This window comes from Acartia tonsa, chromosome 14 (assembly GCF_053477335.1).
Source record: "Acartia tonsa isolate MP-2025a chromosome 14, ASM5347733v1, whole genome shotgun sequence".
Taxonomy (NCBI): Eukaryota; Metazoa; Arthropoda; class Copepoda; order Calanoida; family Acartiidae; genus Acartia; species Acartia tonsa.
Window position 1 is genome coordinate 32,273,986 of NC_137273.1, and position 22,355 is coordinate 32,296,340.

A 22,355-nucleotide genomic window follows, 5' to 3' on the forward strand; every position below is an offset into this window, starting at 1 on the left:
GAAAAATAAAAAATCAAATTTAAATTATCCCCCCCCCCCAAAAAAAAAAAATTACCCTGGGGGTAAATTTGTTTTTGAGGGGGGTAAAAAAATTTACCCCTGCCAACAGATTTCAGGAGGGGTAATTACCCCCCCCCCCCAAAATTAATACTTCGGGGGTAAAATTCGCCATTTTCTCCCCCTTAAATAAAAAAGCTTGGACGCCCCTGGTGATTCTAATAGACTAAATAATTCTTTTCTTTGCTATTTCTAAACTTACAGTTTGGTATAAACTTACAAAAATGATGAATCAGTGATGTAGAGAATTTATTCGCAAATTTGATAAAAAAAATAAAAACATAAAAAATCTACATTTTTATCTTAGTGATAAAATTTCAAAAAGAAAGTACAATTTGAATTTAATTATAAATATATTTTTTTGGGGATGGAAAACAATTAAGAGGATAACAGGGTTCTGAAGGGATGGTTGATAAATTGATGTACATCCTCAATGATGATACACAACATTACCCCTCCTGTGGATTACAATTAGTTGAAACTTTTGTACACTCAACTCCGTGGAAAGTATTCACAATATTACGCCTGTCAATGGTCCAGGGGTGTATAATGTAAAAATTAAGAGGACTTCATTTTTCTATTTTTCTCCCCTCTTTGGTGAACAAAAAAATAAACATGTGGAAGGGGGGATAATATGAATAAAATAAAGAGTACTGAAAATTGCTGGAAAAAATGAATCTTGTGCAGAATATACACCCCTGCAATGGTCATTATGCCTTTTATTCAAAAAGGCATAAAATATTTTTTGTAGGTTAACTATATAAATGCCCTAAATTGTGAGTAGCCTCGCTACAAATTATGTCATTCATCCTAACACTTTTTTTTTTATAAAAATTAATTAAATGAATATTGGTATACGGTAAACAATGAATTGGTAGTATTCAAACAATAACTATAAAGTAGTCCAGCAAAAATGGTTTTTGTGCACATCTTCCTGTATTAAAATGATGCTAGCATTAATTAATAGACTGCAAAATTTAAAACAATGCACCTTTTTTTAGTTTGTTCATGTTCTTGGAAATGTGTAAACATGCACTGCGAATTTTATAAAAAAAATTCAAAATAGAAAAAATATTTCTAAGAGGATATTACCAATTTTTAAGCAAACCAATTAAAATACAGTAAACTGATTAAGGACATACTTTCATTTTTAGGACTTTTATTATAGAGAAGCTTCTTTACAGCATTGTATTTTGCTGTCCTAGAAATCAGATTCCATAACTCAGAAATGTTTCAAATGGGCATAAGGACATTCTGGTAGCGATTAGGTAAAGAGTTTCTACACTTTCTAAAACGTCCATAACTGTTACTGAAACCATCATGCAAAGTTTGAAAACGATAGGGAGATTCTAGCATGTCGAAATTAACGAAAAGAACTAGTAGTTAATTATAGAAAAGCTTGGCTTTTAAAAATAAAAAATAAAATAAGTTTTATTTTATTTTTATTTTGTTTTTAAGTTGACAATAATGTAATAATAATAATGTTACAACTACAAAGTTATATTCTTTATTAAGGAATATTCAAGTTATGTAAAAACCTTTATTCCTTAATATTCATATGCAAGTACCTACTATGTGTACATTTATAATAAACTAAAAGCCTGTAGGTATAAACGGTCTTATTTCAAGCTTAGTAAATTCGTTGATTTTTGTTTTATTTTTGAAAAAAAATCACTTTTAATCACTTATTCTTTTATAACAAATAATGCAGTTTATTTCACCGTCTCTAGACAATAAGTTCAGGCTGATTAAAAATAGTTTTTCACTATTAATTCAATATTATTTTTGGAAGAAAAATGGCTTATTTTTTCAAACAATCACTAAATTATAACTTTTTTTATACAACAAATCACTTGATATCATTTGAACACTTATTATTTATAGAAATATTCAACAATTAGGCAAAAATAACTTTTGGTTTAGGTGCAAACAAGCCGGGAATATGGAACTTGAAAAAAACTTAATGTATTACTTTTTTCTTTTGTGAAAATAGCAGAATATAGCATATATTACGCATGATAAAAATAGTTTTTCTTCAAGTTCCACATCCCCACCTATGTTGGGAAACAAGGAAAACTTTATTTACAACCGCGCAAACTCATCAAATTATATCACAGAAATCTTCATTCTGATACATTTTTTAAACACAAAATAAAGACTCCCGTAATTTTAATTTAATAAAGAATGCGCGAAAAATATAAAATAAAAATCTGCAAAACTCTTGACATATAGATAGATAACTGTATTGTTATGAGATAGAGAGAGAAGCTTCTCTATAACTATATTTGTAAGTTAGCAAAGTGTGAATCTAGGGGATGTCTTGGATGATTTGGGCCACAGTTGGTTGTTGCTACAAGCGGCGGAGGATTAAGTGGGACACCTGACATTTATAGCAAGATTATACTAAAATGTATTTTAAAATATGTACTATACTATACGATATTTTTTTAAGGCTAAGAACCGGTTCTAATACCTAAAGTGGATATTAATCGGTTGAAAAAATCTTTTCTATACATCTGAAAATGCTTTAGATCCCTAAGATAGAAGGGAGGGTACATAGAAGTATACGGACCCAATTTTTATTTTCATTTATAACTTAAACCTTTGTTTTTTATTTTTATAAAATATTGATTGGGTGGTATAAGGTCAGTGTTAAAGTTTATGATTAAAATCTTGCTTTCCTATTATTTGTTGATTGGGATGGGGGTGTGAATTTGTGGGCGGGGGTTGTTGAAGCATTGGGGGGCCCCCAACAACCATTCCCACCCCCAGATTATCCGGTGGGGGGTGGGAGTATTGTGTGGGGGGCGCTGGTGGGGGGATAACTGAGGAGCTCTGTCTGTCAATATTATGGGGTTGTTGTTGTTGTTGTAATGATGACAGCTGTTGTTGTGGTTTATGTTGATTGGTTGACATCATGCTGTTGTTGTGCTGGTCTTGGTCTTCACCTGATGTCAATGTTGCAGCTAAAAGAAAAATATTTTATTATACTGACTTTCATGTTGACATGTAGACAGAGGGATGAGAAACAGTCATAGCTATGTAAGGAAGCTCCAATTATATAGACATCTATTCAATTTTGTCTGTCTGTATGTATCTGTCTGTCTTTGTGTGTATCTGTCAATATCTCGGTCTGGTTTCTGTCTATCAATGTATGTCTGTCAATGTCTTCTTATGTCTGTCTGTCTATGTCCGTCTGTCTATGTCCGTCTGTCTTTCTTTAATACAATACCTCTAGCTAGATGTTGTTGGCTATTGCTGGTACAGACAGAGCCCCCCTCGCCTCACCCACCCTGACTAACTATCTATCTATCTATAATACCTCTAGCTAGATGTTGTTGGCTATTGCTGGTACAGACAGAGCCCCCCTCGCCTCACCCACCCTGACTAACTATCTATCTATCTATAATACCTCTAGCTAGATGTTGTTGGCTATTGCTGGTACAGACAGAGCCCCCCTCTCGCCTCACCCACCCTGACTAACTATCTATCTATCTATAATACCTCTAGCTAGATGTTGTTGGCTATTGCTGGTACAGACAGAGCCCCCCTCGCCTCACCCACCCTGACTAACTAATACTATCTATCTATCTATCTATGATACCTCTAGCTAGATGTTGTTGGCTATTGCTGGTACAGACAGAGCCCCCCTCGCCTCACCCACCCTGACTAACTATCTATCTATCTATCTATAATACCTCTAGCTAGATGTTGTTGGCTATTGCTGGTACAGACAGAGCCCCCCTCGCCTCACCCACCCTGACTAACTATCTATCTATCTATAATACCTCTAGCTAGATGTTGTTGGCTATTGCTGGTACAGACAGAGCCCCCCTCGCCTCACCCACCCCTGACCACGACAACAACCAGATGATCCTCCTTGCTTCCCTCGTCAGAGAGACTTGGGCTCACTCGGCGTAGCAGGTCCAAACTAAAATAATATACTGAATTATTTTCTGTTATGTACCTATTATGAAGTGGATTGAAATATAACAAAAAAAAATATTTTCTGCAGTAGCTCTTAATTTTGAGTTTCTTTTGACATTAAGAATGATAATCTAATATGCATAATGTGACTAATAAAGAATTAAAACTCATTTTTTGATATCTGAGTATAATTGCATTATATAAAATAACAGGATGTATATGTGGTTCTCCTATAGAGTGAAGCTACTCAAGAGAGTTTATAAATATTTGTATAAGGAAAAAAAATACTCCCTTTACTTCTTTTTTTAGAACTAAAATTATGAGTCAAGGTATGTACAGGGGTGTATATTCTACATGGGATCCCCGGCTCAGGGGGGGGGGGGAATAAAAATAAGTGGTTGGAGGGGAAAAAAATGTAAAAATAAAGAAAACTGAAAACATTTTTCCATTTTCCCCCCTCCTTGGTGTAAAAAAACTAAAATAATGTGTGGTAGGAGGGACAAAATAAATAAAATATTAGTTCTTTGAATATTTTTCCATTTTCCCCCCTACTTGGTGAGAAAAAACTAGGGGGGGGGGGGGAGGAAATATAAAAAATTTTAGCCGGGGAAAAATAAATAAATCTTGTGCAGAATATACACCCCTGGGTATGTATGTATGTAATGTAGCCTTGATTCTCTAAAGTTATGATTCAGATGCATGAGAAGATTGGATGTGAGAATCCTTTGGCCAATCATAGATTGGTAAGCATCGCGCACAGCTGAGTGTATTCTATGTTACATTACAAGCTGACCCGAAATTCTCGTGGAAGCTACTGGCCTAGAGTTTTGGCAGGTGTTCCATATTAAGCCACCCTAATTAATGGTACTCTCATATGAATGAGAAGCATGGACGAGGGAAAGCAAGATTACAATTTCTTGATATGTAGTATCCTAATTTCCCACAGATCCCCCTCCTTACAACCTAAGGGCATCACAGGGAAGGTTGTGTGGTTATATTCTGACAAATATCAACAGCATTTGTCATCCAAGTGCAATATCTATGAGGGGACTTTAACTCGGATTTTCACAACCACAGCGTAGTGCGCTAACCACCCTCGAGTGCCTCTAGGGTCGTATCCACTAGTTTGTATATAACCTACCTGAATTGGCATGGTGGGAAGGCATAAAGTACGCCTGTTTGGCTTGAGTTGGTGCTTGTTAAGGTGATTACACCTGCAGCTTCTTTCTGTTTCAGATAGCTTACTAGATTCCTAAAATAATTAAAATATTTACAATTTTTCTTTCATTGACCTATCCCCACCAATTATTGACTGTAAATTGCACTGATTCCAAAAATTTTATAACCACGTTATCTTATAAGTTGGCTCAAAATCATTGAGTACTTTAATGAAATTATGAAAATTGGTTCCAATCTTTTAGTACAACAACTTTCATACACAAAAAGAAGTTTTGTATATCGTCGTTGGGGGTGTAATTAATCACAAAGTTTTTTTTCCGTATCTATATTCAACTGCTTATAAAAGCTTTTTTTAATGAAACCTCCTACTGCTATATAAGGCGCGTTACGTTAACAAAAACCTCACCTTAATGGTCTCGACAAGATATCGGGATTGTCGATATTGGGAGCTTGGCTTGAGGACAGCGACAAGCCGAGGAATATTGCGTGTGATGTCGAAGATTTGATTCTCTTCGACACGTCCTCCAGTTTGCTCTCGTCAAGGCGCAGTCGTTGCGTGATTTTCAACACGGGGCGCTCATTTTCATCCTTATAAAGAATAGATAGTTAAGGAACTAAATAGTGATAGCAAGAAAGACATCTAGAAATAAATTAGGAAAGGGATCTATTCTATATGGTATCAAGAAAGCAAAAAAGGCATATAGATGAAAAGTAAGATAGCAAAAAATACATCTAGATAGAAACAAATTGAATAATAGTAAATGTAAAATAGACATTTAAAAAGAAAGTTAAAATTCATCTTAGACGTCCAGATTGATAGGTATGTAAAGTAGGATAGTAAGAAAGACATCTAGATAGAAGGAATGAAGATAGCAAGAAAGACCTTAGATAGAAAGTTTGTTTGCCAGAAAGACATCTAAATAGATAAAAAGTGAGATATTATTAATTGAGACATCCAGATATTAAGTCAGATAGCAAGAAAACATCTAGATACCTTCATCAACTGGTCGACAACGTCAGCCTCTCCCTCTGTGATAAGAAGCCTGGTTGGGAATAGGGAATTCTTCAGTATAAGTCCTCCATCCCATACCTTGTCTATTCTCTTGGCTAAGTCTGTTACAGACTGAAAAATTAATAATCATTTTATTATTTGTGAAGCAGCTTATGGTGCCTATAAAAAATGTCGTCATACAATACAAATGACCAATGATAGGCCAGTGCACATTTTAATTGACCTATCATTGGTCATTTGTATTGTATTTTTTTATATTTAACAAAGAGGCATAAAATATTATTAAACTTCATTACCATAAACATATGTATTTCTTTTGAAATTAAATTAAATCTAACGGCAGGTGTCCTACCTTAGCTGTGTGTGTATCATCCCCGCCATTCAAACTTGGAGAACTATTCATCTTCCTGATCCTGCTGGGAGGTCCATCCAGGTCATCTCCTGGCCGCTTACCCCAGTCCTCGTAACCTGCACGACCTAGGGCGTAGAAGAATAAGGTCTTAAAATGATTAACTGGGACAAATATGTCCATTTGTAGTAGGTATAAATAATTTATCGCATCGTATTATAGACAGCTTTCCACGGATATTAAATAGAAAATTTTAAGATGAAAACTAGGTTTGATAACCACGAGGGGAAATACACTTGTAATAATATTAAGATTATTATTTTAATATTTGGAAAAAATTGTCTGTAATTCGTTGCTATACATGATTTTTTAAGAACCGGTTCTAGTCCAACGGATATTAATCGGTTTCGAACTGGATAAATTATTATTCTTAAACATCATAGTAAGCTGAACTACAAAAATTACTGGTGCTTTCTCACAATGTGCTTTTAAGCACTGAATCTCCCCCCCCCCCCCCCCCCCAACTAAAACAATTCATTGACGATAATAGAAAACTTACCGGGTATATATTCACCCCTGCCACCACCTCCACGAAGATAATTAGCCCTGGCCCTTGCTCGGCTAGCCCTGAAATAATTCAACATTAAAATAAACACTTAATGTTTCGAAGGTTTCGTGATTTTATTACTTATTAAAAAGGTTCAAGTTTTCTTGATTTGATTCGTAGAATACTAATAGAAAATTGATCATAAATGAACATTAACAATCAATGCATCGCAGCATGAATGACAAAAAAAAACATTAAGGTTTTACAGAAAAAGTATTTTTTTGATTAGGTATAAGACTTGATATATGTAACACTGTAAAAACTAAACTATTGAGTTTTGATGGCTATTCTAAATAGAGCAATAATTTTGAATCAGTCAATTGAATGACAAAAATGCATTAGTTTTTTATCATTAAAGGAAAAAGTAAAAGCTATATGCCTTTCAAATCTTTCAAAAGGCATAAAAATCATCTAATAATATATTTAGGTAAATTAGGTTATGTATTAATTAATCCCCGCAGGGTTATACAAAATTTTGAATTAAACCTACCTATCTAAAATACTAATTTTCAAATATTTATTACCTTAATTGTTCAAAAAAAAATTAAACACATTAAGAAAATATATAAAGCTTTGAGTTAAATATTTTTTAAAAGGCCAATAACAGTGAGGAATTTAAATTGTTTGTTTTGATTTAAACCGGAAAATCAAGTACTCTCTCTTATAAATATTAATACTACATTAAAGTAGAATTCCTATACATTTTTTGAAGTACCTTTATTTTAGTTTTAAAAAATTGCAATTCCGCCTACACTCACAATTAAATAGAATAATAGGTATTAAGTATTTAATGGATTTTTTATTCTTTGAATTAAGAGAAGAATAGATTTCCCACTTCATTACACAATAAACAAATAAAATTCCTCACTGAATGTAATATTAATAAAAATACAGACTAATTTTTAATGCAGTCGAATTGATAAATCATAGAATCATAGATAGATACCTAAACCCATCATTCATCCTAAAACAGAACAGGTTAGGGATGTGAGACCCCAACCCTGCGGGGCTCTACCTTACATAACCATCATCCTAATTCATACCTAATTCAATGTTTTTTTTTGACTTATTTTTGGGTTTCGCTAGAATATTTCATAAGAACTACTGTAAAACGAAAAAGATTAAAGAAAGTGAAATGTTAAATCTAGCTTTTGGGAAGGTGATAGACGGAAATAAGTTGATTTAAAATCAAGTGGAATGAATTTTTAACGTTTCACTTTCAAAATCCCTATAAAAAAAGTTAATTTTAAAGCCTACAGATCGAGTAGTCTTTTCTTACACTTAAGACTAAGCTAGGTTAGGTTGTATAGAGCCCCGCATGGGTTAGTGCCTCACATCATTAAGACCCTGCAGGGCTTTTAGTGTGACCCAGCCCTGCAGGGTCTGACAAGCACATAAAATTAAAGATATTTGTATAGGGCTTCAGATAAAAGGTTGGGTACTTTAAAGATTTTGTAATAATATTGAGTACCCAATCCGTAGGCTTTAAAAAGATAAAAATAATATACAAATTAAGACTTTTTAAGATTTTAATAGGGTTGAGACAATGGACAATAAATCAATGTACACCCGAATTATAATAATCAAAATTACCATTTTAATTAAAAAGAATTATTTGGATTTTAAGCTAACAAATGGCAAGAGCATTTGTGGTACAATACCATTTAAAATCCATTGTCTCCTCCTTCCGTGAGATAAAAAGATAAAACGAGCAAAATACTAAATTTGAAATTGATTAATCTTTGGTAAAAACATGCCGATAAGAAATAATTTGGATTGTTTTATTTACCAAAGTTTAACTACTATAGGAGAGGATATAGGAAGAAAACTTTTAGGAGTGAAGTAAAATTTTTCCACCATTGTCCCCTCCCTGTAGGATGCGGCAAAAGTTTTCTACCTGGCGATGTTTGGATCATAATCTGATCCCTGGTAGCCGCGTGGCGGCGGCATATTCTCCACGTCCGCAAAGTCCATGCGGATGCGTTTGTCGGGTCCACCAAGCGCGAAACCGCGCATTTCATTTACCGCAGCCTAAACAGATAGGTAGATTAAAAATAAATAAATATCTAGTGATGTTAAAAAAAATGATAGGAAGTTGCTTCGACACTAGAATATAGCTGAAATCAGAAAAAAAAGCAATAGACCAACCCATGACATTTGTAGATCTTTTCTGAAAAGTAGGATCCATTCGAACCTGAAATTTCTTTCAATAATAAAACTGTTTTTTATACTATTTATTCATTTTAGTATACGTGTAATTTTCGTCCATCTATCTATACAAGTTCATCCATCGATCTTACAAGTTAATCTATCCATCTTCGATTCGGATTTGCAGATCAATCTATCTATACCTGGGCTGCGTCAATGCTTTCATATTGAATAAAAGCTTCAGAGTCCCCTTGGTTGTAATCTATCTTTTGAATAGCTCCGAATCTAAAATAATTTCATTTTTTAATTGGCGGATTTCTTATTTTTTATTTGTAGATTTTTTTTATTATATTGAAGCAAGAAGTATTGTGTTGTTTAAGTGTGTGTGTCCAATAAGATCTCAATTATCACCAGTCATTCATATTATAATATCTATTGGATGAACTAGAAAGAGTACTACAGGGCAGGTTTTAGGCTATTCAGCAAAAGAGTAACAAAATTTTGTTTGTTACCGTTCCTCTTTTGGAAACAAATACAAGCTAATATTCTAATGGATACATTATTTATGGATGTTACACCAAAATTTCAGCTTCTCTCGCAGTGGGCTAAAATAACAATAATTCACCCCCTCTACCCTATTCCCTCCCATCTTACTGAATGAACGAACTGAACAATAAATGAGTTCCATGTTAGCAACCTAAATTGATAATTTTCCCTGTTATAATATCCACGTATATTCAATATCCATTAATCTTCTACAATTAAGGTATGTCGGTATGTGACTTTCTATATTGTAATACCAACCTGTCAAATTCTCTTTCTAGCATGCTCAAGGATGTCCAGCTTCCAAGTCCACCAACCCATACCTAAAACAAAAAATAGTGTATCAGAAGCATTTTTTATTGGCGGTTTCCCTATCAGTGCCAGGTTGAGCACAGAGTCCCCTCATATTTAGGAAAAAAATGAAAATAGGGTTTCATGCAGGGTAGTTTCAAAGTTTATGATTCATCAGTTTACTACTTTGTGTCGGGTTGTTAGGTTATGTTAGGAGGCACTTGGAACCCCCGAGGGGTTAATACCTCCGCTGGGGTTAGGCATAGGAAAAAACTAACATTCTTCTTGTAATTTATGAACCTAGTAATAGGCTCTAACTTTTTATCTTTGTGACGTAACAAAAATCGAAGGATGAGAGGGGAGGTGGGAAAGGAAACCCCTAAAAAAGAGATGGATTTAAGTTACGTCACAAAGATAAAAAGTTAGACACTATTACTAGGTTCGTAATTTATTTAAAAATTAACAGCCGTGAAAATCACGTTTCCCCTCTAATTATCCCACAATACTTCTTGTATGGAATAAAAATCATAAGTCAAAATTTCCAAAATTTTATAGATCAACTATATCCGCTTATATTGGGAGGTAAATACGGGAGCAGGGATAGAAACTGTATATTTACCTTAGTGGTGGCATTAACTTTTCCATATCCAATCTTACATTGAAACTTGCCAATGTACTGACCACTCAATTCCATTTTGGCTTTTGCCGCCTATTTACATTTTTTGTGTTAACATTAATAGTTTTACATTCTAAAGGTATGGAGAAAAGTGTGAAAAATACAAAAATAGCCTAAAACCTGCTTAAAGGCAGTCTGGCCGTCATAGTTGTTTTCTTTAAGCGACAGGAAATTCAATTTTGATATCTAAATCTGAAAAAATTTTGGAAATCGGACCATAAACACCAAAGATATGGAAAAAAATGTGTAAAATACAAAAATAGCCTAAAAACTGCTAAAAAGCGGTCCAACCGCCATTGATGTTTAATAGTTAATTGCTCCTTAATATTGGGAATGTTGTCAAAAAATTTCAGCTTTTTATCTTTTATAGGAGCCGCAAAATCACGTTTCCCCCAAACAAAGACGGACATTTCAAATTATAGAGTAGCTTCCCTATTAAAAATTTTTGTTAGCTAGTTAATGTTCTGTTACTTTAACACATAAATATAAATATCAAGCCGTTGAAATTATTAATGTTAACATTCCTCGTCTAGATTTGAGAATCTGATAAAGGCGTAGGCGTTGCCGGTACCAGGAGGTGGCCGTTTGATGTCTATGTCCACCAGATGTCCATACCTGGACATAAATTAAGATAAAAAATTGATTATGAGGATTGATAGAGCTTTGAAAAGTGACGGTTTTTTGATCCATTCTAAAAAAAGGATTCTAGACCTCACATTCCCATTTCCTGTAAATTACACCTGTATTCAAAGTTAAATAACCAAATTATCTTATTTGTTGGCGCAAAAAAATTGGGTACTTTAATTGGCGTTTGATTAGTTGGTTTAGAACGTGTACTGTGTAGTGTTTCAACTAATAATTTTATTCTAAAGAAAAGGCTATTTTGTTCATCGTGATTGGTGGAAGTATCTTCAATTTATCAGCCATTGTCGTATACCAAAAGGATTATAAATCCATGGTCCTTCAAAGATTTTAATGGATTTTTATTATTATTACCTTCCGAATATTCTTTTCATTTCTTCATCAGTAATGTTGAGCTCAAGATTACCTATAGCATGGTCAGATCAAATGTTATGTAAGTCGCATGACGTACCAGTCTGGCCGACAGCACGTCATACAAAAGACGTTGAAATATATAATACGTCTCTATGTCTGACTGCTGTTTTCTAATATTTCTATGTGTCCATCGTTCCATTCGATAAGTCTCAATATCTTTATATCTATTGTTTTATGCCAGTCCTTCTGTCAATTTCTTAATTAAGGGGGGGGGGGGGGGGGGGTAATACAACCATCTCGTAATCAATGTATAAATGGCACTTAGAATTCGAATTTTTGGCTATTTTTAGGGCAAATCTGTCATAAATTACGTAGGAATCAACTTTTTGAAACATATCTTTGCTTTAAATCATGTGAAATTATACAAAAACAACATTTTCAGATTTCTAGTACCAGCAACTACCGACTAGAACCGTTTGAAAACATTTTGAAGCAGAAAATAGTATTATGTGGAGATAGGTTTCGTGATGATTTGCATTGAAAATAGCCCAAAAAAATGGCTAAAATGCTGAGCCGCCAGCTGTTAGCCGTTATTTTTCCAACTTTTTGTTCGATTTAGGGAAAATAGACCTACCAAGGATTACTCATGCAGAATTTTAGATCAAAATTCGAATTCTAAGTGCCATTTATACATTGATTACGAGATGGTTGCATTAAACCCCCCCCCCCCCCTTTTTATAGATTAGGTCGACCTAAATAAGTAAACCTTAAATATGATTTGTAAATTTGTCTGTACGTTAAAACGCAAAACTGTCTTCTATCCAGTATGGCTTTGAAGCTGATTAATTTCCACTAGAATAGAAACAGTCCTTAGTCATACCGAAAATTCATGTATTGTATCATCATAATACAGACAATTTTCTACGGATAATAATATAAAAATCATCATATGTAATCCAGTTTTGTTAGCATTCAAAGCTAAAAAAAACTAGAATTAATCCTATGATTTAACATTTACTATCCGCAGAAAACTGTCTATGTTACGATGCTATAAATCTCATGTCAAATTTTGTTAATCCATTGTTGAATATATAACTAGATTATCTGTCTATCTAATTGTCAGTCAATCACATCTGATGAGACCTTGCCTGCAAATAGTGTTCTAGTGGCCAGCGGGTCCTCCTCCGGGGCAATGTGGTCCAAATAGTTGGGGAACTTGTCCTACGAGTGAGAGGCATTTTGGCGCATTTTTTTAACATTCAAAAGTCACTTTTTAAATTGCTTTAAAAAATTACTTTTTTCAACATTAAAAGAAGACACTGTATTAAAATTAATATTTTTTGTTTTAGAAAATTGTTCTTATAGTTTGTTATGAGATTTCAAATCCTTTATTGAGTAAAGATATGAGGAATCTCGCGAAGGCTGGAACAATAATTTTATTTTCCAAATAGAATGGTAACATTTTTTATAATTAGGGGAGGGGAACTTTTTTGCTAACGTCCCGTAATTAATTTGTAAGGCATTTAAAAATGATAAGTCCAAATATTGCAAATGCTTTGATCAGATATGGGTAATTTCCCTTTAAGTGCCTAGAAAGCAAAGAAACCCGCCTCATAATCTTACGATACTATCAAATTAAGATTTTTTTTTAGATTTAACCCTTGGGTCTTTTTAAATCGTCACATCAAAATTAAGAAAAAACCAAACTAAATAATATATTAAGGCAGGGGGTGTATATTCTGCACAAGATTCTTTTTTTCCCCTGCTGCAATTTTTTTTTTTTCCCTATTAATTTTTTCGAGCAAAGAAGGGGATAAAATGGAAAAATATTTTCAAAACTCTTTTATTTTATCCATATTATCCCCCCTCCCACATATTCTTTTAGTTTTTTTACACCATAAAGGTGAGAAAAATGGAAAAAAATTAAAATTCTTTCAGTTCTCTTAATTTTTACACCCCCCCCCCCCCCCCCCCTCAGCCGGGTCAAATTTGAAAATATACACCCCTGTATTAAGGTCTAGGTTGTAAACGAAAACATAACAAGGTAATAAAAGAATTAGTTTTCTTAAGACAATTAAAAAGATGGCATCCCTTACAAAATAATTACGAGAAGTTGGCAAAATAAATCCTTCCGTTACATTTCTACTTATCTAGGAAGTAGGTACATTAAATATTTGAATTTAGAACGTTTTTGAAGAATTTAAATATATTCGGTACATAGGTAGGTAATAATAAATCCACAAGATATTAAATAAATATTACCAATTTTACCTATTCCTAATCAAACAAAGTATAAAAAAACCTAAATAAAAATAAATTATGAATTTCAAGTTCCAAGCCAAAGCTGACAGATTCTTTGTTTTGTAGGGTAAATTGGAGGTTAAATAAGGATAAAATGGAGGTCTATCAGGGTAAAATGGAGGTTAAGAACAATAAAAAGGAGAATATAGAATAAAAGAAGGGAGGTAAAAGGATAAAATAGAGGCTAAAAAAGATAGAATGGAAGGTTAAGGAGAAATCGATGTACGATAAAATGATTTACAACCTTAATATGATGAACAAAATTACCCCTTTAGTAAGTAACATTCATTGGCGAAAAACTATTGAAGGAAAGGTTGGTTGAAATAAATAAAATACAAAACAATAATCTCCCACCTTACCTACCCTAGAAAGATTTTAATCTGTCAATAAAGAATTTTGTCCATCATAATTCGGAAGAAAATTAATCTATCGACCATTGTCTTATCCATAAAACCAACCCCGAAATTACCCTACAAAACAACAATATCAAATTCTGAAAAACAAAAACACAAATTAAATAATGTATAATGATAAAAAACGCACATTAAATGCCTTGTTCTTATCCCGTCTCATCGCCCCGATAGATTCATAGGCACCGCCCGGGTTGGCCCCGCCGTGATAACCGCCTCTGTGACCGCCGCGGTGAGGAGGGCCGCGATGGTGGTAATCCTCTCCACCCCTACAAAGTTTTGGATACTTAAGTATTTTTTAAGCAAGCTAGCAGAACAATATTCCCAAAAAAAGTATTTTCCAGTGAATCTTTTCAAATTTTTATAAAATTCAATGAATTTTCTTGTGTAATTTTGGAATAGTTTTTTTTAGGTATTACAAACAACTTTCCGCGAATTTTAAAAATATATATTTAAGATAAAAACGGAAGATCCGGGCTAACAAAACTTGTAGGTAATAATTTTATGATTTTTATTTTAATATTAGTGAAAAATAAAATTTTCTGTATTACTATGGTATTATCTAAACAATATTTGAGTATCCATTCCTGTGTCCGCCCCTACGGGGTGGTGGTCCTCCCCGGTAATCATCGTGGCGTGGAGGGCCCCTGGGTGGGGGGCCTCGCATCGGAGGCCCTCGGCGATGGTCCCAATCGTCATATTCCTCTCGGTATCTAAATAGATAGATAATGGAGAGTTAGATTGATAAATGGAGAGGTAGTTACAAAAAGAGTAGGTAGATAAATCGCCCCTAGAAAATAAATAGGTACTAAGGGCGTAATCGCTTGTAAAAAGATAAAAATCAAAATTTAAACACTAGGTACATAGTACTCTAAAATATTGATATATGTACATACACAAATAAAAAAAGCTTTATACATTTATTGAAAATAGCTGGCAAGGGGCGCAACGCTATAATGCTTAAACATGCCAAATTCAGACAAATGTCGTGCAATCAACGGTCTAGTTGTCCAAAATACCACAGCGGAAAAACATTCATGGGACAAACAAGCGTCCCGATGGTGACTGTGACAATAAGGCAAAAAAAATGCCCACACACACGTGTTCCCCGCCTCCAGTCATAATCATCAACTCACCCGCCATATCTATCCGGGGATCTTCTTGGGGCCCCCCCGGGCAAATATGAGTCCCTGTACCTTGGGGGTGAGAGGCTGTGGGGGCGGCGGGACTCGTACTCCTCCCTGCTCGCACTCTCGTACACAGCCTGAGGGGGGAGGTAATATTATACTTTATTCTTTTTTGCAAGTTTATCAACATTTATCAGTTATTTTCTATGGTCCATCATCTAACAGTCTAACATGTTCCCATTAGACTATCTATCTTTTTGTTAATTTATTTTAATTTTTATGAGTTCTTTCCTGTAATTTTTAAATTTCTTTAAATATAATCTTGATTTGTTAACATTAACTTATCCTTCTTTCTGAATTATATTTGTTGACCTGGGCCTTCGGCCATCTGTATGGGGCAACAAAACAGTAATATATCCTATAACTTTTGGTTTTCCTATATCTGCAGTCATTTGCCTATAATACGATGCGATCAATAATATATGTTTATCTTAAATTGATATGGGATAAGATGGGGGAGGGGGGGATGTTTTGACACATTTGCGAAAACAGTGTGTATAGGCTTTATCTTTGGACTGAGAGGATAGGTTATTAGGGAGAAAATCATTCTTATATGATAAATTTCCCCCAGTTTTAAGATTTTTTGGATAGGCCTCCAAGTAGTCTCTGGACAGGTAAATAAAAAAAATTAATCTTTTTGAAGAGTTAAAGGTCAACTTATAAAACAAAATATGCATCTTTTTTCTTTAAATATGTAAATAACATTAAAAAATATGCATATTATATTTTATAAGTCTACCTCTAACTCTACAAAAAAAATTTTTTTTGTTATTTTTGCCTGTCCAGAGACCACATGGAGGCCTGCAGCCCCTGAAACTGGAAGCCTGCAGCTCCTGAACCTGGAGGACTATCCAAAAAAATCTTAAAACTGGTGGAAATTCGTCAAAGATAAAGCCTATACAGTATACACACTGTTTGCGCAAATGTCTCAAAACATCCCCCCCTCTTATTTTATCTAAAATCTCTAATTCAATCTAATATTCTACCATTCCGTCTTATGTTGCCTCTTATCTATCTATCTATAATACAAAGTAGCTTGATGTCTGTCCGTCTGTCCGTCTGTCTGTCCGTCTGTCTGTCTGTCCCTTAAGATCTCGGTAACCACTGAACCGATCGGATTCTACTCTTCAGGGAATATACCTACTGGTCCTGTGGTGGTTTTAGGCTATTTTCTTGGGGGGTGGGACACCCCCAACCCCCCCAAAAATAAAAAAAATTCCAACCCCCAAAATTTTTTTTTTACATTTTTTGTAAAATCTCAGTAACTGCTGATCAAATTGGGCTCTAACCTTCTGGGAATGTACCTACTGGTCCTCTGGTGGTTTTAAGCTATTTTCTTGGGGGGTGGGACACCCCAACCCCCCCAAAAATAAAAAAATTCCCACTTCCAAATTTTTTTTTTTTTAATTTTTTTTAAACAAAAACCAGTAATTGGGGTGGGGGAACCCCACTGCAACATGGGGCGAAGCCCCCATGAATCCCTCCCCCAGAAAAAAAAATCAAAATATTTTTTTTTAATTTTAATTTTTGTGTATGCGAACAACCTAGGTCTAATTTTTACGAATTGAAATTTTTGTGTATACGGCAAACAACCTGGGTTTAATTTGTACAAATTAAAAATTTTGTGCTTAAAGCGCACAACCTGGGTTTAATTTTACCACAGAGTAATTAAACAAAGAATAATTTTTTGAATATTTCTATTAAGGAGGGTTGACTTCCCAAAACTATATAGGGCGAAGCCCCTAGAGGCTAGGGGCGAAGCCGCTAGTTATTACATAAACTAATAAGTATAATGATCATTCCTCAACGATGGCAGGTTTATCAAAAAGTATAATTCTTGACTTGCTATGCTTGGCGTCACGCGCGTCTTCAAAATTTCTAAAGTACACATACGCAACTCTCTCATCAGGCTCCTGTACCAAGTTTAGAAATGTAATATCCCTGTCTCAGCTAGGCCTTTTTTTAGTAACAGACTTTTAAAGCTTGAGTGGATAAAGGGGGGGGGGGCGAAAGTGACACTTTTTGAAACCAAAACTAAAAGTCAAAGGAACTCAACTAAAAAAAAAGAGTTACAGGTCTGACATTCTGCATGACAGTTGCTTTATAGGGGTACAATATGGAACTGTGAAGAAACGGCGTCGCAACCGCCGAAAACCGCCGAGAAAAGGCAAAAAAAATTTCGGCGGGAAACGGCGGTTTTTGGCGGTTGCGCCGCCGTTTCTTCACAGTTCCATATTTTACCCCTATAAAGCAACTGCCATGCAAAATCTCAGACCTGTAACTCTTTTTTTAGTTGAGTTCCTTTGTTGACTTTTAGTTTTGGTTTTAAAAAGTGTCACTTTCGCCCCCCCCCCCCCTTTATTATTTGATTCAATAATGAACAGTACCATGCCCAGGGTTTTAAAAAGTGGGTGTGAATTTAATTGAACGCCCTTTGAATAAGTATAAGACTAAACAGAATATCAAGAAGGTGTCCTCATTATTTATCAATGTCACGCACATTATACAGCAGCATTGAGTACCATTTTATTTAAGGCTTCTTAAAGAGCCTATAATCGATCCTAATACCCACGGACAGGCGCGTTAAAAAGCATTCTATTGAGCAAGACCATTCCAAACTTTCCTGCATAACTCTGACACTAATATCTCCATACTTTTTGTACTCTCTGTACAATGTATCCCGTACCACGTCGTCACTCGCCTTGGGGTGTAGCGAGCTGACACACAGCACTTTGTACCCGGGAGGGGGACGACTTCTGTGGGGTGGTGGCGGCCCGCCACGGTGACCTCCCCCAGGAGGGGATCGTCTACGGTCCATAGTGGTAAATTTAGGGAGTGTTCAAATGTATTATTGTCTTAAAGAATTTGCCCAAAGAAATGTTTCAGTAACGTCCTGGAAAATAGAACAAAATAATAAAACTTCTCTCCTAGAGGGGGAAGTCTTTGTAGATGTCTCGTACCTTAAGATTCAAGGGCACATATAGAAAATTACACAATACTTAAAAATTCAAAACAAGCTTCATATAAACAAGTAATGCAAAGCCAATTTAGATGTAGAGAAACTTAGCATAATAAGTTAAGATTACAATTTAAATTAGCACTTCTTATATTACCTGAGATGAATATCAGGGTCATGTTAAGGAAACGAAGTTGCGGGTTTCGTCGTATTTTCAGAACAGCTTTTGAAAGGTTAGGTGATTGCCATGCAGGGTTAGGCAATTGACCCCGCCGTGTTAGAGCCCCACGCAGAGGCTAGAAATAGGAGAAAAGCTACTGTGTAACCAGAGTTTCGGATCCGCATTGATTGTATGCGGATCCGGATCCTCAAAATTTGGTCAGTGCGGATCCTACCGGTTCCGGATCCTTGACAATAAAAATAAAATCACCAATTTTTTCAAAAAAATTTTATTCTTTAATTCGAAGTCAAAAATACTTTTAATTTTCAAGTCTGAACCTAAACCTTAAAGATTGGCTCTCATCAAGAGAATGTCTGAGATTTTATATAAATTTAGGTAGATTTTTCCATTTTCCCCGCATTTTTTTGAGTCCAAGGATCCTTTCGGATCCGGATCCGAAACTCTGTGTGTAACTATGACGAAACCCACAACTTCGTTTCCTTCACATGACCCGAATATTATAATCAACAAAAATCTTTTTAGATATGGCATTACAATACCTCTTTCTATGAAGATAGAATGTTCTTTCTAAGATGTTTAAAATACTATATATTGTACAAAATGAATAAATAATAACCTCCCCATTTGTTACATACATAATGATTCAGTGAGATTTTTAAAAAAAGAAAATTTAGTAGGTACCATTGTAATAAAATAAAATAAAAATTAGCCAATTAGCTCAACCCAAGTGTTAACTTAACATAAAATTAAAACTATCTACCTAATATATATATATGTATATAATCTTTAAAAGCCTTATTCCTACACCTAATACGTTTATGAAACCTATCTATCCATCTATCAGTCGATCTAAAACTTAGGATTTAGTAATTTAGGAAAGGGTATTTCATCAAAAGACAAATAATTTTGTCTCCAATTATTCGCCATTAAAATAAATCATTGTAGAGCATTAAGCTTTAATTATCAAAATAGAAAAGGTATCTTGACTTTTTCCTTTACGTGAGGAGAAGGCAAAATCATAATTCTTCTGATGAAACAACCTCCACCAAAAAAAAAGATAGAAAGGGAAGCTTTACACCCCAAATACATACCTTTCTCGAAAAAAATGATAACATAATACTAAAATTCACAAGCACACTTAAATTTTGTAACATTACAACTTTTTTCCATAACACTAACACTTGAATATCATGCTAAAAAATATCACAAACTGTTAACAATCACCAAACTTAAAACTTAAATCACTTAAAAAAATAATAATCCTATTTGGAGTAAAATTAAACTTTTTTTCACAATTAAAAGGCACAGTAATATCACAGAAATTAAAAGCAAAATCACTTCACTTTAAGGAACCTAAAAACTTGATTTAAATCACAAAAGAGTAAGACACTTATTTTCAATTTTTTTTCATACATAGCTTAATTTTGTATTTTAAAAAAGATCACTTTTCTTTAACAAAAGTATTTCACTAGAGCAAAACAATTTTTCCTTATTCAAATATGTGATACAAAAATATGCGTTTTTTTATGATAAATCTGTTTTAGTTCACATGATCCAATCTTTTTACCCAAAAGTGATTTGAATTGCCTTTCATGGACGGGTTTAATCTTTGGAAAATAAAAGCACTGTGTAACTTTTTAACTTAAAACTATGGATATAAAATAATCACTAAAAACACTTTTTCTGACACTAACTTAAAACTTTTTGAGGCTTTTTGGAACTAAATGTTCACTCGTGTTGTAAATCACTTTTTTTCACTTTAGTAAGTAAGTATAATCTTTAAGTAAATATTGGGCCTTATGGACAGCCTAAACACCCAACAGACAACCAGCTTTCAGTTACTTTTTAAATAAAAGTAATTAAAAAAATATATCATAGCAATGTTAGTATGTACCTATTTTTGAGGCTGGGGGAGTCTAACCACCCAAGAGAATAGCCTAGAACCATATTTAGAAACATTCCCAGAAAAATGGAACCAAACGGCACAGCATTAAAGAAATTTTCATCCTGAGACATACGTACGGACAGACATCATTCTACTTCGTTATAAGTTACAGGGAAAGGTCAAAGAAAGAATATGATAATAATAAATTTATACTGTTAATTAGCGGTAAATATTATACCTATTAAATAGAAAATTCTGGGGAAAAAATTTCTGCTTACGACATGACCCTGTGTTTTCGTATATAAACAGACTCTGCTTTAATGAAATAACCTAGCTTTATATTTTTAAATAAGAACAAATGTAAAAATAGAAACTTTTAACAAAAAATTTAAACTAGACGGAATGCCTTGTGCAAAATAATTGAATCCCTAGGAGTATGAAATATATTCAAATAAATGGCAAAACCCAGTTAAATTTTAATTAGGGGTCAATAGACCCTTCTTTGAACCTAAACCTGTTTTCATATCTCCCCTCCCAAAAAGCTAAAAAAAACTTTAAAGCATGTAAACAATTATAAACAATAGTTGAAAAAAATTAAGAATGGCCGCATCGATTACAAATTTATTTAATTTTCATAATAAAATGTTCCAAATAAATCATAAAAATCCGCAAAATCTAAAATTTGAAGATTTTTTTAGTTTAAACAAAATGGCTGAAATATTATTATTATATGTATATGTAAAATCACCTTAATTCATATAACTGCTCACTGACACACACGCCTCTGTTTGTCTTTAAAGTTTGCCTTCAATTTCAGTTCTTATTTTGGTGTTTAATTTCTTTGTTGATTGAATTGCAGCAGTTTGATTGAATGCCTTCAGTCGGTTCGACTCGGGGCTTTAGCTGTGGAGAGAAATTTCAAAATGGCTGACAAAGTACGGTTGCCAGATATAAAAATACCGGTAATATTTTCAAGTTATTTTTTCTTGTGCTAACTTTTAACAAATCAATCTAAGATTAGTATATCGTAAGGCAATATAATTTTTAAAAATAAGATTATTTTTCATTTCCAAGAAAATAATTTGGCAACCTGGTATATGAGGCAGTCTAGACGATTTTTTCCCTTTTGTGAAGTCGAAAAAGAAATTAGTTTAGCTGACTCTGGCATATTATCTTTTTTTTTATTAAAAAATTTTTTTTTGGGCTACTCCATGTTTTCCGAAATGGCTTTACTAAAAATTATATATTGAATAGTTTATGTTATTTTTTGCGAAAAAATTCATGTTTATATTTGCACTTGTTCCATAATAAGATATTTATAAATAAGGTTTCGTGATAAAATATTTCTGAAGAAAATTATTATTACTCGTATTAAAAACACGACCGCGGATAGAGAAATCAAAAGAAATAAAAATAATTTTGGCTTTATTGGCTCTGAGGGGCCTAAGACCTATATGTCATAAATTAGGGTTTATTCTATGTTTTCAGATTTAATTTTCGTGAAAAATGATGTGCAAATTAGGTTTTAGCAAAAATTCTTTGGTAGTGCCAAGAACTAGTTATAATCCAGCGGAAAAGAATCGGTTTCGTTGCATATGTGGGGGGGGGGGGGGGGGAGGTAAAGCTTGTTCTGTTCTGCTCAGGTTGTGT

General features: G+C 33.8%; 1 protein-coding gene across 1 annotated transcript; it reads right to left on the reverse strand.

Annotated features, from left to right (window-relative positions):
• Positions 1–1,486: 1,486 nt before the first annotated feature.
• nito (RNA-binding protein spenito) lies at positions 1,487–21,616 on the reverse strand. The gene is made up of 21 exons (XM_080147961.1): positions 21,454–21,616; positions 18,305–18,576; positions 17,485–17,594; positions 15,693–15,759; positions 15,083–15,209; positions 14,630–14,764; positions 12,934–13,006; positions 11,786–11,837; positions 11,313–11,404; positions 10,733–10,821; positions 10,084–10,145; positions 9,483–9,564; positions 9,029–9,162; positions 8,078–8,095; positions 7,084–7,151; positions 6,528–6,652; positions 6,158–6,286; positions 5,570–5,751; positions 5,126–5,236; positions 3,846–3,988; positions 1,487–3,023 (listed from the first exon to the last, which is right to left on the reverse strand). Exons 2-20 carry the CDS (start codon positions 18,499–18,501, stop codon positions 3,898–3,900), a joined length of 1,944 nt encoding a protein of 647 aa, XP_080004087.1. The 5' UTR covers positions 18,502–18,576; positions 21,454–21,616; the 3' UTR covers positions 1,487–3,023; positions 3,846–3,897.
• Positions 21,617–22,355: the final 739 nt, after the last annotated feature.

Excerpts from the sequence above, each read along its gene's own strand:
- nito (XM_080147961.1), bottom strand. The coding sequence starts at position 18,501 with ATGGACCGTAGACGATCCCCTCCTGGGGGAGGTCACCGTGGCGGGCCG. Across the intron at positions 10,822-11,312 it reads ATTCTCAAATCTAGACGAGG|CGGCAAAAGCCAAAATGGAA; the intron begins AATGTTAACATT and ends AATGTAAATAGG. Across the intron at positions 6,287-6,527 it reads ATGATACACACACAGCTAAG|TCTGTAACAGACTTAGCCAA; the intron begins GTAGGACACCTG and ends TTAATTTTTCAG.